Source organism: Manis javanica, chromosome 8 (assembly GCF_040802235.1).
Source record: "Manis javanica isolate MJ-LG chromosome 8, MJ_LKY, whole genome shotgun sequence".
Classification (NCBI taxonomy): Eukaryota; Metazoa; Chordata; class Mammalia; order Pholidota; family Manidae; genus Manis; species Manis javanica.
Window position 1 is genome coordinate 5,643,826 of NC_133163.1, and position 9,632 is coordinate 5,653,457.

Sequence of the window (9,632 nt, forward strand, 5' to 3'; positions counted from 1 at the left end):
CCCTGGGAGAAGATGCTGCCTCTCCCGGAGCAGGGCCTAAACAATTTAAAAGTTTGGCTTTCTGTCTTAGAGGAGACGCTTGCACAGGTCCAGGCCATGAGGCTGGTCGGTAACTGTGAAGGAGAACAAACGCAGGCCGGAACAAGGAGAGAGGTGGAGGGGCTTCGCACCTGGCGAGGGGCTCACCCTGAGGTCTGGGGGGCAAGAAGCTGGGGCTCATTCTGGGCTCTGAGATGCCAGGATGAATGAGTGAGTTATGGGCCGGCCCACCCAGTGTCAGGCCCCCATCCTTGGGAAAACCTCCTTGCATCCAGCAGAGAGATAATGGAGAGCAGAGTATGGGCGTTTGGGGGTGAGGCCAGGCAGCTGTCGGCTCTCCCCACTGAATCACTTGGGGCGGCTCGAGGAGCTCCAGAGCACCTAGCGGGGCAATAAAACAGGAGAACAATCCACCCCACGAAAGAAGTGGACCAGTACAGGGCAGCCACTTCCCCTGGTACAAACGGGTGACTGGGGCCTGGGGGCTGGGGCTGGAGGGGGGCTACACGGAGGCAAACGAGGGTCACTGAGGGCTGAGCACATACTCAGGAGAGGGCTGTTCATCCTTGCCGCACCCTCTGAGGCAGGGCAAATGTCCACCATCACTAAGGCTCAGAGAGGTTAAGTGACTCCCCCAAGTCCATAGAGCCAGGAAGGGGCAGAGCAGAGATTCAAATCTGGGCTCTGATGGACCCACATTCTGTGCTTTGCTGAGAGAACAACAGCCTGTTCTCTGTTGCCGAAATTGTAAGAGCCCTTTGCTGGAAACTTTCCCAAATGGGGGAACAGACAGCGCAGAGGCTGGATTCTCTTCCTGGAGAGTTCTGCCGAGGGTGGGGGTGCGGTGGGGGGACAGACCACAAAGTCAAAGGCAGAAAAAGGCAGTCAATAGACCCAGGATGTGTGCAGCCAGGGCCCCTCTGTCCAGGCAGTGCCGCACCTACAGACACTGTCTGCAGGCCCGTGAGGGTAGCAGTAGGGGAGGACACAGCCTCTGTGGTAGGTGACCCATCCAATGGCTACCCTAAAGGACAGAGCCAGGCCTAGAATCCAGGGACTGTAAGGGAAGCACCTTCTCTGGAAGTGGTGCTGGCAGCTCCCGGTGCAGGCGAGTTCCTGCTATAAATACGATGTTGACTGCAGTAATCTTAGCCTCCAGGCTCCCCCTGCCCAGGCGCGGGGCCATAAATCCTGCAGCTGACTGCCTGCCACTGGGTTCCTGCTCTGCGGAATTTTCCTGACACTCTAACAAGGTACCACATTTTTTTATAGGCTCCGAACTACTGGAGGCAATGTTGAACAAGCTGTCTCCAAAATAAGAAGGGCCCAATGAGATGGCTGGCCCCTGGGTCAGGTGAGTAGGGTGGGGCTTTCTGGATGGCACACCTAATGTGGGTTTTGTGTAGACAGGGTCTGGGGAGCTGGGTTCAAATCCCACCTCCACCACTTAACAGCTGGGCCACATTGGGCAGGTCTGTTTGCCTCTCTGAGCTCGTTTCCTTAGCTAGGCTGTGGAGTTTGTGTCACCCTGTCCAGGATCAGATAATGTGTCCAAAATGACCAGGACACAGGACACAGCAGGTAACTTGGCCCCTTCGCTTTCCTCTTTGAGTCAGAGCTCATTTATTGAAGAATAAATTGGTTGACAAAAAAACCCAGCTATGTCAACTAACCACAAGTGTGGCATTATTCTAAGTGTGTTACATGCTTTCGGTCACTTAATCTCACTAGAACTTGAGGAGCTAATGTCCTGTCACCATCCCCATTTAACAGATGAGCAAACAGAGGCACAATACCCTTGAGTAATAACTCCAAAGTCACTCAGGTTGTAGGTGGAGCCCTGAGAACTTTCCCCACTGTGAACACAGGCTCCAGGGGCTGGTAACCACAACCAGGTAGAAATACTTCACTGCATCCTCCTCAGCCCAGTCACTACTGCACGGTAGGAATCCTAGAAAGACTTGAACTTCATACAGCTCACTCCAAGAGACACCCTATAAACATGTGTGCCCCTGCACCCAGGCGCTGTCTCTCTTCCCACCAACCAGAGTCCGTCGCGAGCCCAGGACATCAGAGACTGAAGACCATCACACAATATTGTACAGGCAGGAAGCCAAACCTCAAGCTCGCCCAGGGTGACCTGCCATCCCAGACGACCCTCTCCTAAACAGTGAAGGGACAGTGAGGGCTGTGTCTCCTCCAAGCCTCCTGGTCACACACACACACACACACACACAACACACTCAAACACACTCAGCACCCATTCCATCTTCTAGACAGGCTAAATATTGTCCTGGCCTTCCTGAAATACCCAACTCCATGCGGGTGGTTTTACAAGCTGCTAAAAGCCAGGTCGTGTCCCTGGTGGAGGGACAGAGCTATTCCGGGTTTGTGTCAGGTGTGGGCAGAGCCAGCCAGAAAGGGCCTGTCTGCTGCCCCCACCAAAACTGGCTCCTCGGCCTTCATAGCCACGGCGGACAATCCCTGGCAGCCAGTGCCACCGGCGCCTGAGGGAGAGGGTGCGGTCAGGCCAGTTTGGTAGGTGTGCTCCCCACAGCACACACACACACGCACACGCATATACTCGGTCCCAAATGTGACTTGGCCAGGCCCAGGTGTTGGGACTGTCCATCAGACACCGTACTGGGTGGGGCCGCACCACCATCACCCACAACCCAACCAGGGACCCCCTGGGGCAGCTTACTGTGCCCACAATTCTCCACAGGTGCCCTCAGCAGATGAGGAATCCAGGGACCACATGCAGGGACGCCTCCACCCGGGAAGGTGCCACTGAGTGTTCCCCACACACCTGAGAGTGCTGAGAGAGGCTCGTGCACATAATTACATTTAATCCCCACAACCACATGTGGGTTACATCAGCACTCTCCTTTTCCACTTGGGGACACTGAGGCTTAGCGCAGTTAAGCCATGCACTCAAGGTCACCCAACCTGGAAGTGAAAGAATTGGGATTTGAACCTGGGCAGCTCGACTCCACAGTCCCTGGTGTGGCCCCTGGATCAAGCTTTCACCAGCCTCTGTCCCACCCCAGGCCAGCTCAGGGGGATGCCCACATCAGAGCTCATCTGCAACTAGAAGGAGCCAGGGGCAGCCAGCCAGGGCCCTGGGCAGCCAGTCCCCACTGAAGTCCCTCCCTCCAGGGAGGGCAGAGGGCCTCTGGGCAGCCCTGGTGTCTGACCACCCATCCACCCGCCGGCATCCCTGGCCATGTCCAGACTAGAACTGGCAGCCCATGTGCAGGCGGACCAGGGGCTCACACTTGCCAGGGGCCTCAGGTCTCTGGGGACTCCGATGGAAGCTGTGGGCTTCCCGCCCCGGATGAATGCTCACACAGGCTCGGAGCAGTTCCAGGGCCATGATGCCCTGAGCCCACTAGGGGTCCAGGCCCAGGGCAGGCCCCTTACTCCCTGAGGGTCAGCTTCTATGGCTGACAGTGGGAGGGCTTTGCAGCAGGCACACAGCTTCCTGCTCTAGCCCCACCGGGAAGCCAGGAGGGCCGCAGAAATTAGCCTGGAAAGTTCAGCTTCTCCCTCCAGGAGCACGGGGCCCCCAGGCCCCAGGACAGGCGGGAGGGGGTCCAGCCCACAGCTGCCTGCAACCTGAGGGGAAGAATGGCCTCAGAGACTAGTGGCCTTGGCTCTGCAACTGGAGCCGTGGCGGGTAAATATAGAGCTGCCACTCACCAGCTGAGGGGCCCTCGCCGTCCGACATGGTGCAGGAGATGGGCGGGCAGCCGGCCACCGGCCTGCAGGGGAGCTCGGAGCCCTCAGCAGCCTTCACGCACCTGGTGGGGCTCGGGGCTGCCGGCTCTGCTGAGTGTCCAGTCCCCAGGCAGCTTCCCGCCCTCCTGGCCAGGCCACCCCCGCCACCCCCCATCCTGGGCTGGGCAGATAAGAACGTGCTCCCGTGGCAAGAGCCCATGCGATTGGTGGATAAATCTGGGCACTGCCCTCCCCTGCCTGGGGCCTCTCCCAGGCAGCCTCGGAATGTTCCCTGAGAAACTGCTGCACCCCCGGGTGCTTGGTTAGTCCCCAAGACTCCAGCCCCAGACCTGGGAACCCCAGAATGCCTGTACACTCTCTCCCAGGGACGGTTCCACTGGCCAGTGGGGGGCGTGTTTGGGCACTGGAGAATGACCACGGGGGATGCCACCTGCTGAGTGTGTGCTGGGTGCAGGCGCGCTGACTGCTGCCACGCTGGTCACCTCCCTCACTCTCCAGAGCAGCCAGGACCACTTAGGGCCACCTGGCCAGCGGGGGGTGCGACTCAAGCAGGGCGCTGGAAACAGGCTGTCTGTCCCCAAGGCTACGGGAAAGCATGGCCCTCGCCTTTGACTGTTTGGCAGACCAGGGCAACAAGACTAATTGCTACCGGGGTGCTGAGGGGACCAAGGGGGGATTGGAGATGGACGCCCTGGGGGCAGCCGTGTGACTCTGTGTCTGGCACAGAGTGGGTGTTCAGGGAATACTGGCTAGGAGAACACCCCGAGAAGGCCCTTGGTATGCACTTGCTGTGTGCTTGCCCAAGAGCCACCCAGGCCCTCTCCAGGTCTGCACCAGGGCCAGGCGAGAGACCAGGGCAGTGAGACAAGTGGAGGTCTCTGGCCTGAGTTCCCAGAGGCGTCAGCCAGGGCTGGGCTCCACCGAGCCCCTGGGCCTTAAGGTCTACAACAGGTGCACAGAGGGCGTGACGTGGCCTAAAGAGAAGAGAGAGCAGCTGGTTATCCACCCCAATCAGAGAGATAGGGGGGGACTTCCTTGAAGAGCGAGGGTTTGAGTGACGTCTTTAAGGGCTAAGAAAGTGTTTTCAGGGGAAGGGAGAGTATTCCAGGAAGGTAGACAGCAGGTACAGAGGTAAACGGTGGGAAGGCTCAGCTGGAGAGCAGCAGGACTCCGTCCCTGGCGGGGGCGGGAGGTGCTGATGATCCCAAGGAGAGAAGGCTGATGCTTGTGGAAGGGGAGGCATCCAGGGCTGGGGATGTCAGGGAGGCTTCCTGGAGGAAGGGGCAGCTGCTGGTGCTGAAGGGTCCATGAGCCTCAGAAAAATAAGAGGGGATGGAATGGCATTCTGAGGCATCCGGCTCTCTTCCATTGGCACTGAGGCCTTTCCAGCTCCGATGCCTGGGGGACTGAAGGCAGGAGGAGCCAGGCCCCCACGCTGCCAAAGGCACGTCCCTTCCGAGACGGGTGGGGTATTGCTGCAGAGTCACTCAGACTCTCAGGGAGAATGGCAAGGGAGTCCATGCCTGGTGGGGCGGTTCTGGGCCTCCTGGCCTTCGCCTAGGCTGTTCTCTTGGTCGGGAGTTCCCTGTCCTCCCCCATCTCTGGGAAGCCTTGTCTGACTGCCCCTGAAGGAGGGCCAGGGCCCATGCCCTCTGCTCCACAAGCTACGAGCTCACTGGGGTCAGTGCCTGGTCTTGGCTGTGTCCATCTCTTGGTTGGCTCTTTGCTGCATGGCAATGAGCTCACCGTCACTGGAGGTGTGTAATAGGGCTGGACACCCATGTGGTGAGGGCACAGTGAGAGAGTTCAAGCACCAGCTAGGGTCAGGTTAAAAGGCTTTGGGTCCCTGTAGGGTGAGCACCTTGTCCTGGTTTCCTTGGGCCTTAGCCTGTTTTAGCCCTGCAAGTCCTGCATTCATCCCAGGGGCCATCAGTCCCAGGCAAACAGGACTGTTGGTCATCCTGGGTCCCTCCTGAGATTTTTGTTTTAAGTGAGAGAAGGAGAGATAAATACAAAACAAGGCTGAGTCCCTCTCTGGACCCCTAGGACCCACCCCCTATCCCATAAATTCTCTCGTCCCTCCCCTCCTGCTAAACCAAGTCCAGGACAGCCCTCCGGGAGTGACGGGGACCCAGCTGTGGGAGGGGGGAGAATCATTAGGCCAGCCAGGAGGAGGCGCTCCTGAGGCCTCTCACTGCAAAGTCGGGAGGAGCCCTCCCTGCTGGGTTTGCGGGTGAACTGAGATAGTGCCGCAGCAGCAGGTCGGCACCAGTGGCTCTGTATCCCCAGGGAGGGGGGGACCGGGCAGGGGGGCCCGGAGCCCACCTGCCCAGCACCCACCCAACCCCTGAGCTGCTGTGGGAGGGGATGTTTGGGGTCAGGCCTGCTTGGCTGTGTGCCCTTGGGCAGGTTGTGAACCCTCTCTGGGCCTCTGTTTCCACATAGGCAGAGCATTTGTGAGCACCTGTGTACCTGCACCTTGGCCAGTCTTGGGGGCAGGACAAATCCCCCAGAGTCCTTGCCATCAGGCGTAGGGCTTGGGTGTTTGTCTCCTGCCGTGCCTGCCCTGGGTCCCCCGGGCTGGGCTGGGAGGCAGAGGAGCACACCGCGGGGCTCACTTCAGGGCACCCCCTGGGACTGCCAGAGTCCAGCCCAGGGTGCCCAGGTGTGACCAGGGGTGGACAGACAGCAGGGCTGCAGAAAGAGCCCCACCAAGCCACCTGGGGTCCCAGACAGGGGCCCTCGCCCTGGCCACCGCAGGCTGCAGGACCAGGGCCGGGAAGAGCGTGGTGGTGTCAGATGGGCCTGGTGTCGGATGGCTGACGCCAGCTCCACCAGCCCTCCTTGGTGCTGGGAAAAACAGACAGCAGCCTCAGTTTCTCGCCTGGAAATGAGGGGAGTGACGCCTGCAGGGCTGCTGTGACGATGGGCACCAGGGCCCAGACGCCCTGGAGGGCACCCCACCACCCGACCCCACAGCCATCTGTCTGTCTGTTCCTGAGTCCCACCCAAACAGGCCACCCAGCGTCCACCCAGCTGGAGCCGGCTCCCTGGGCGCAGGCCACTTCCCCTTCCTGTCCCTGGCCCCAAGTCCCTTCCTGTTTTCTTTATTGTGGGAACATCTGTTGGGGAAAAAACAACTCGATTCCTCTGCTCCTGAGGTCAGTGCAGCAGCTATGGACCCTCCGTGTGTGTGTGCAAAAGTGTGCAAACACGTGTGTGCCAATGTGGTGGGTGTGCACATGTGTGTGTGGGTGTTTGTACACATGAGCATGTATGTGACAAGGTACGTGAGTGTGCACCCATGTGCATGGGAGCATGTGTGTATGGGTTGGGGACTGTGTGTGAGAATGTGCATATTCCCATGTAAGTGTGTATGTGTATGAGCAGGGGATGTGTATAATGTGTGTGTAAGTGCACACAGGGCATGAGTGTGTGCCCACGTGAGCATGTGTGCATGAGTAGGAGCATATATGGGGGGCAAGTGTGTAGGGGGTGTGCACACATGCACAAGTGCCCTCTGGCTCCTGTGAGCTCACCCATGGCTCTGACTCTCCAGCCAGCCATTTGTGTCCCTATCGTGAAGCAGTGCCCATTGGTCCCTGGGGGCTCATGCCAAGTGTCTGACACCATCTTCAACTAGTTAGTGGGCACTCATGATGGGCAGCGCCACCAGTGTGTGAGTGAGCTGTGGCACAGTTCCCGGGTCGCAGGCTCGTCGGGGGAGGTGGGGGAAGGGCGGGGCGAGCGGCTGGCGAGGGGCGATGGTCAGGGAGGATGTGTCTGGGCAGTCCTGCGAGCAGAGACCTGAGGGGCGAGCTGGGTGCCCAGGCAGGAATGGGCTCAGGGGCAGGCAGAGAAGAGGGCCAGTGAGGATCCGGTGCTTCCGACTGGACAGGGGAGGAGATCCGGGGAGAGGGGCCTTGGCGGGCTGCAGGAGCTGGGACTCGGCTCGCAGGGAACAGGGCAGGTGGCGCATGTTCTGGATGTCCGTGGCGCCAGAGCTGGGCCCTTCCTCGGCACCATCTTCTCCCCTGGTCTGGAGAAGTGCTGGCCCCTGAGTCCCCGCCCTGCTCAGCAGTCTCTGACCCTGGGGAGGGAAGTGTCCCAGGAGGGCTGGAGGGTCCCGGCAGCCTGACGAAAGGTGGGAGGGGCGTCCCAGTGTGGAGGGTCAGGGAGGGGGCCTGCTTCCTGCTCTCTGGCACCTGTTCACCCCACATCACTGGGATCCCAGCTGAGTGTCAGGGGGCCTCGCACTTCCTCCCAGTTGGACGCCCAGCTTCCTGGGCCTTGGTCTCCCCCACCAATAGAGGCAAGAACGTTTTGAACAAGGATCCTCACCAGGGGCCTTGGTGGCCATGACCTGAAAACGGACTACAGATGCCCACATGAGAGGGACCCACGCCTTCTGGGTGGGTGCCCCTGCGCAGGCCACCTGACTGTGCGGATGTGGGGTGAGGATGGAGTGCCCGATGTGCAGCGAGGGCCTGGCCCTGGTGGGCTTGGATGGCTTCCCCGGTCCATCCCTGCCTGCAGTCAGAGCCCATGCCTCCGTACAGCCAGGTCACGGCAGACACACACCCAGACACCCGCAGCCTGAGGCGCACAGACATGGACACAGACCCATACACACAGCCTCACACACGAGAGGAGGATGCAGTGACAGGGAGGGCACAGCGCGGCTCTGGCACCTGGTGTCCCTCCCACAGCCAGGGGCTCCGTCCAGCCCACACACCCTGAGTGACAGCCGCCTGGGTGGCCTTGAGCAAGTCTCTCAGCCTCCAGGCTTCCAGCCAGGAGAGAAGCCAGAGAGACCTGTCCTGCTGCGCTGGGAGTCCACTCCCCTCACCTTTGCAGGGGGAGGCAAGGAGCTGCTGTCATTTGGTGTGTGTATGAGGGGTGGGGGTGGCCGGGGGACATGGAGCTGGTGGGAGCTCAGGCCTCCTCCTCAGGCTTCCAGGCTCAGATAGGGCGAGGCCCCTGGGGACAATGAGGCCCTCCTGGGGCCTCGTCTGTAGAAAGGGCCGGGTTACAGCACAGCTGGACCGGTGCTGGCCCTGTACGTGGTGCTCATGGGGGAGCTGGCACTGCCGTCAGCATCATAGGGTCTATCATCACAGACTCTGCCTTGCCCAGGGTCCCAGGGCCATCCGGAGGGCTTGGATGAGGGCTGTACCTGTGGGCCGGGGATGGAGGAACCCTGCCACAGGTGCTGCACCCCAAAAGCCAAACCAGCAGAGGACGTGGGCCCAAGAAGAGGGAGTGTGGAGGTAGACAAGTCCTTTGTGCCTGCCGGCCCAGCATTGACCCTGGGACCCTTCACACCCAACCTGGGAGGCCACACTTCTGCAGGAAAGGCCCCAGGGCCTCGCTGTCCTGAGGTCTGTGGAGCCTCTTCCAGGGCAAGCCTGGGAGGGGGACACAGCAAGGAGGGCGCTGCCAGTGAGCAGCGCCCAGTGGGAGGCTCAGGGCCTCCTCTGGGACCCACTCTCTGGAGATCCATCCCCCGTGGGGACCGCCAGACTTGCTTTGCCTACCAGGGCTGCCTCCTACTGGAGGTGACCACGCTCTGGCTGGCCCAGGGCCCGGCCCGCCAGCAGGGGCTGCCTAAGAGCAGGAGAGGCCGTGTTCTGGGAGAAGTGAGTGTTTCTAAGGCTTAAAGCCAAGGAAGGGCCTTGACTGCATCTGTCCCCACCCCAGCCCTGATTCAGAGAACTGACCTTTGGTGAGTAAGTCCCCCCCAACCTGCCAGAAATACCCCCAGCCTCTGCCCCCTCCCCCGGCTAGGGTTATTTTTGGCTGTCTAGGCAGAGCTGCCCTAGGCTGTCTGGAGCCCAGGGCTGAGGTCTGGG

At 60.4% G+C, this 9,632-nt stretch overlaps 1 protein-coding gene across 4 annotated transcripts in view; it reads right to left on the reverse strand.

The window, feature by feature from the left end:
* EML1 (EMAP like 1) overlaps positions 1–3,994 on the reverse strand; it is a 173,406-nt gene extending 169,412 nt beyond the window's left edge. For all 4 annotated transcript variants that reach the window (XM_017656620.3, XM_017656618.3, XM_017656617.3 and 1 more), the window contains exon 1: positions 3,742–3,994. In XM_017656620.3, the coding sequence (XP_017512109.3) occupies positions 3,742–3,979 (238 nt within the window). In that variant the 5' untranslated portion in view covers positions 3,980–3,994. The remainder of the gene's footprint in view (positions 1–3,741) is intronic.
* Positions 3,995–9,632: the final 5,638 nt, after the last annotated feature.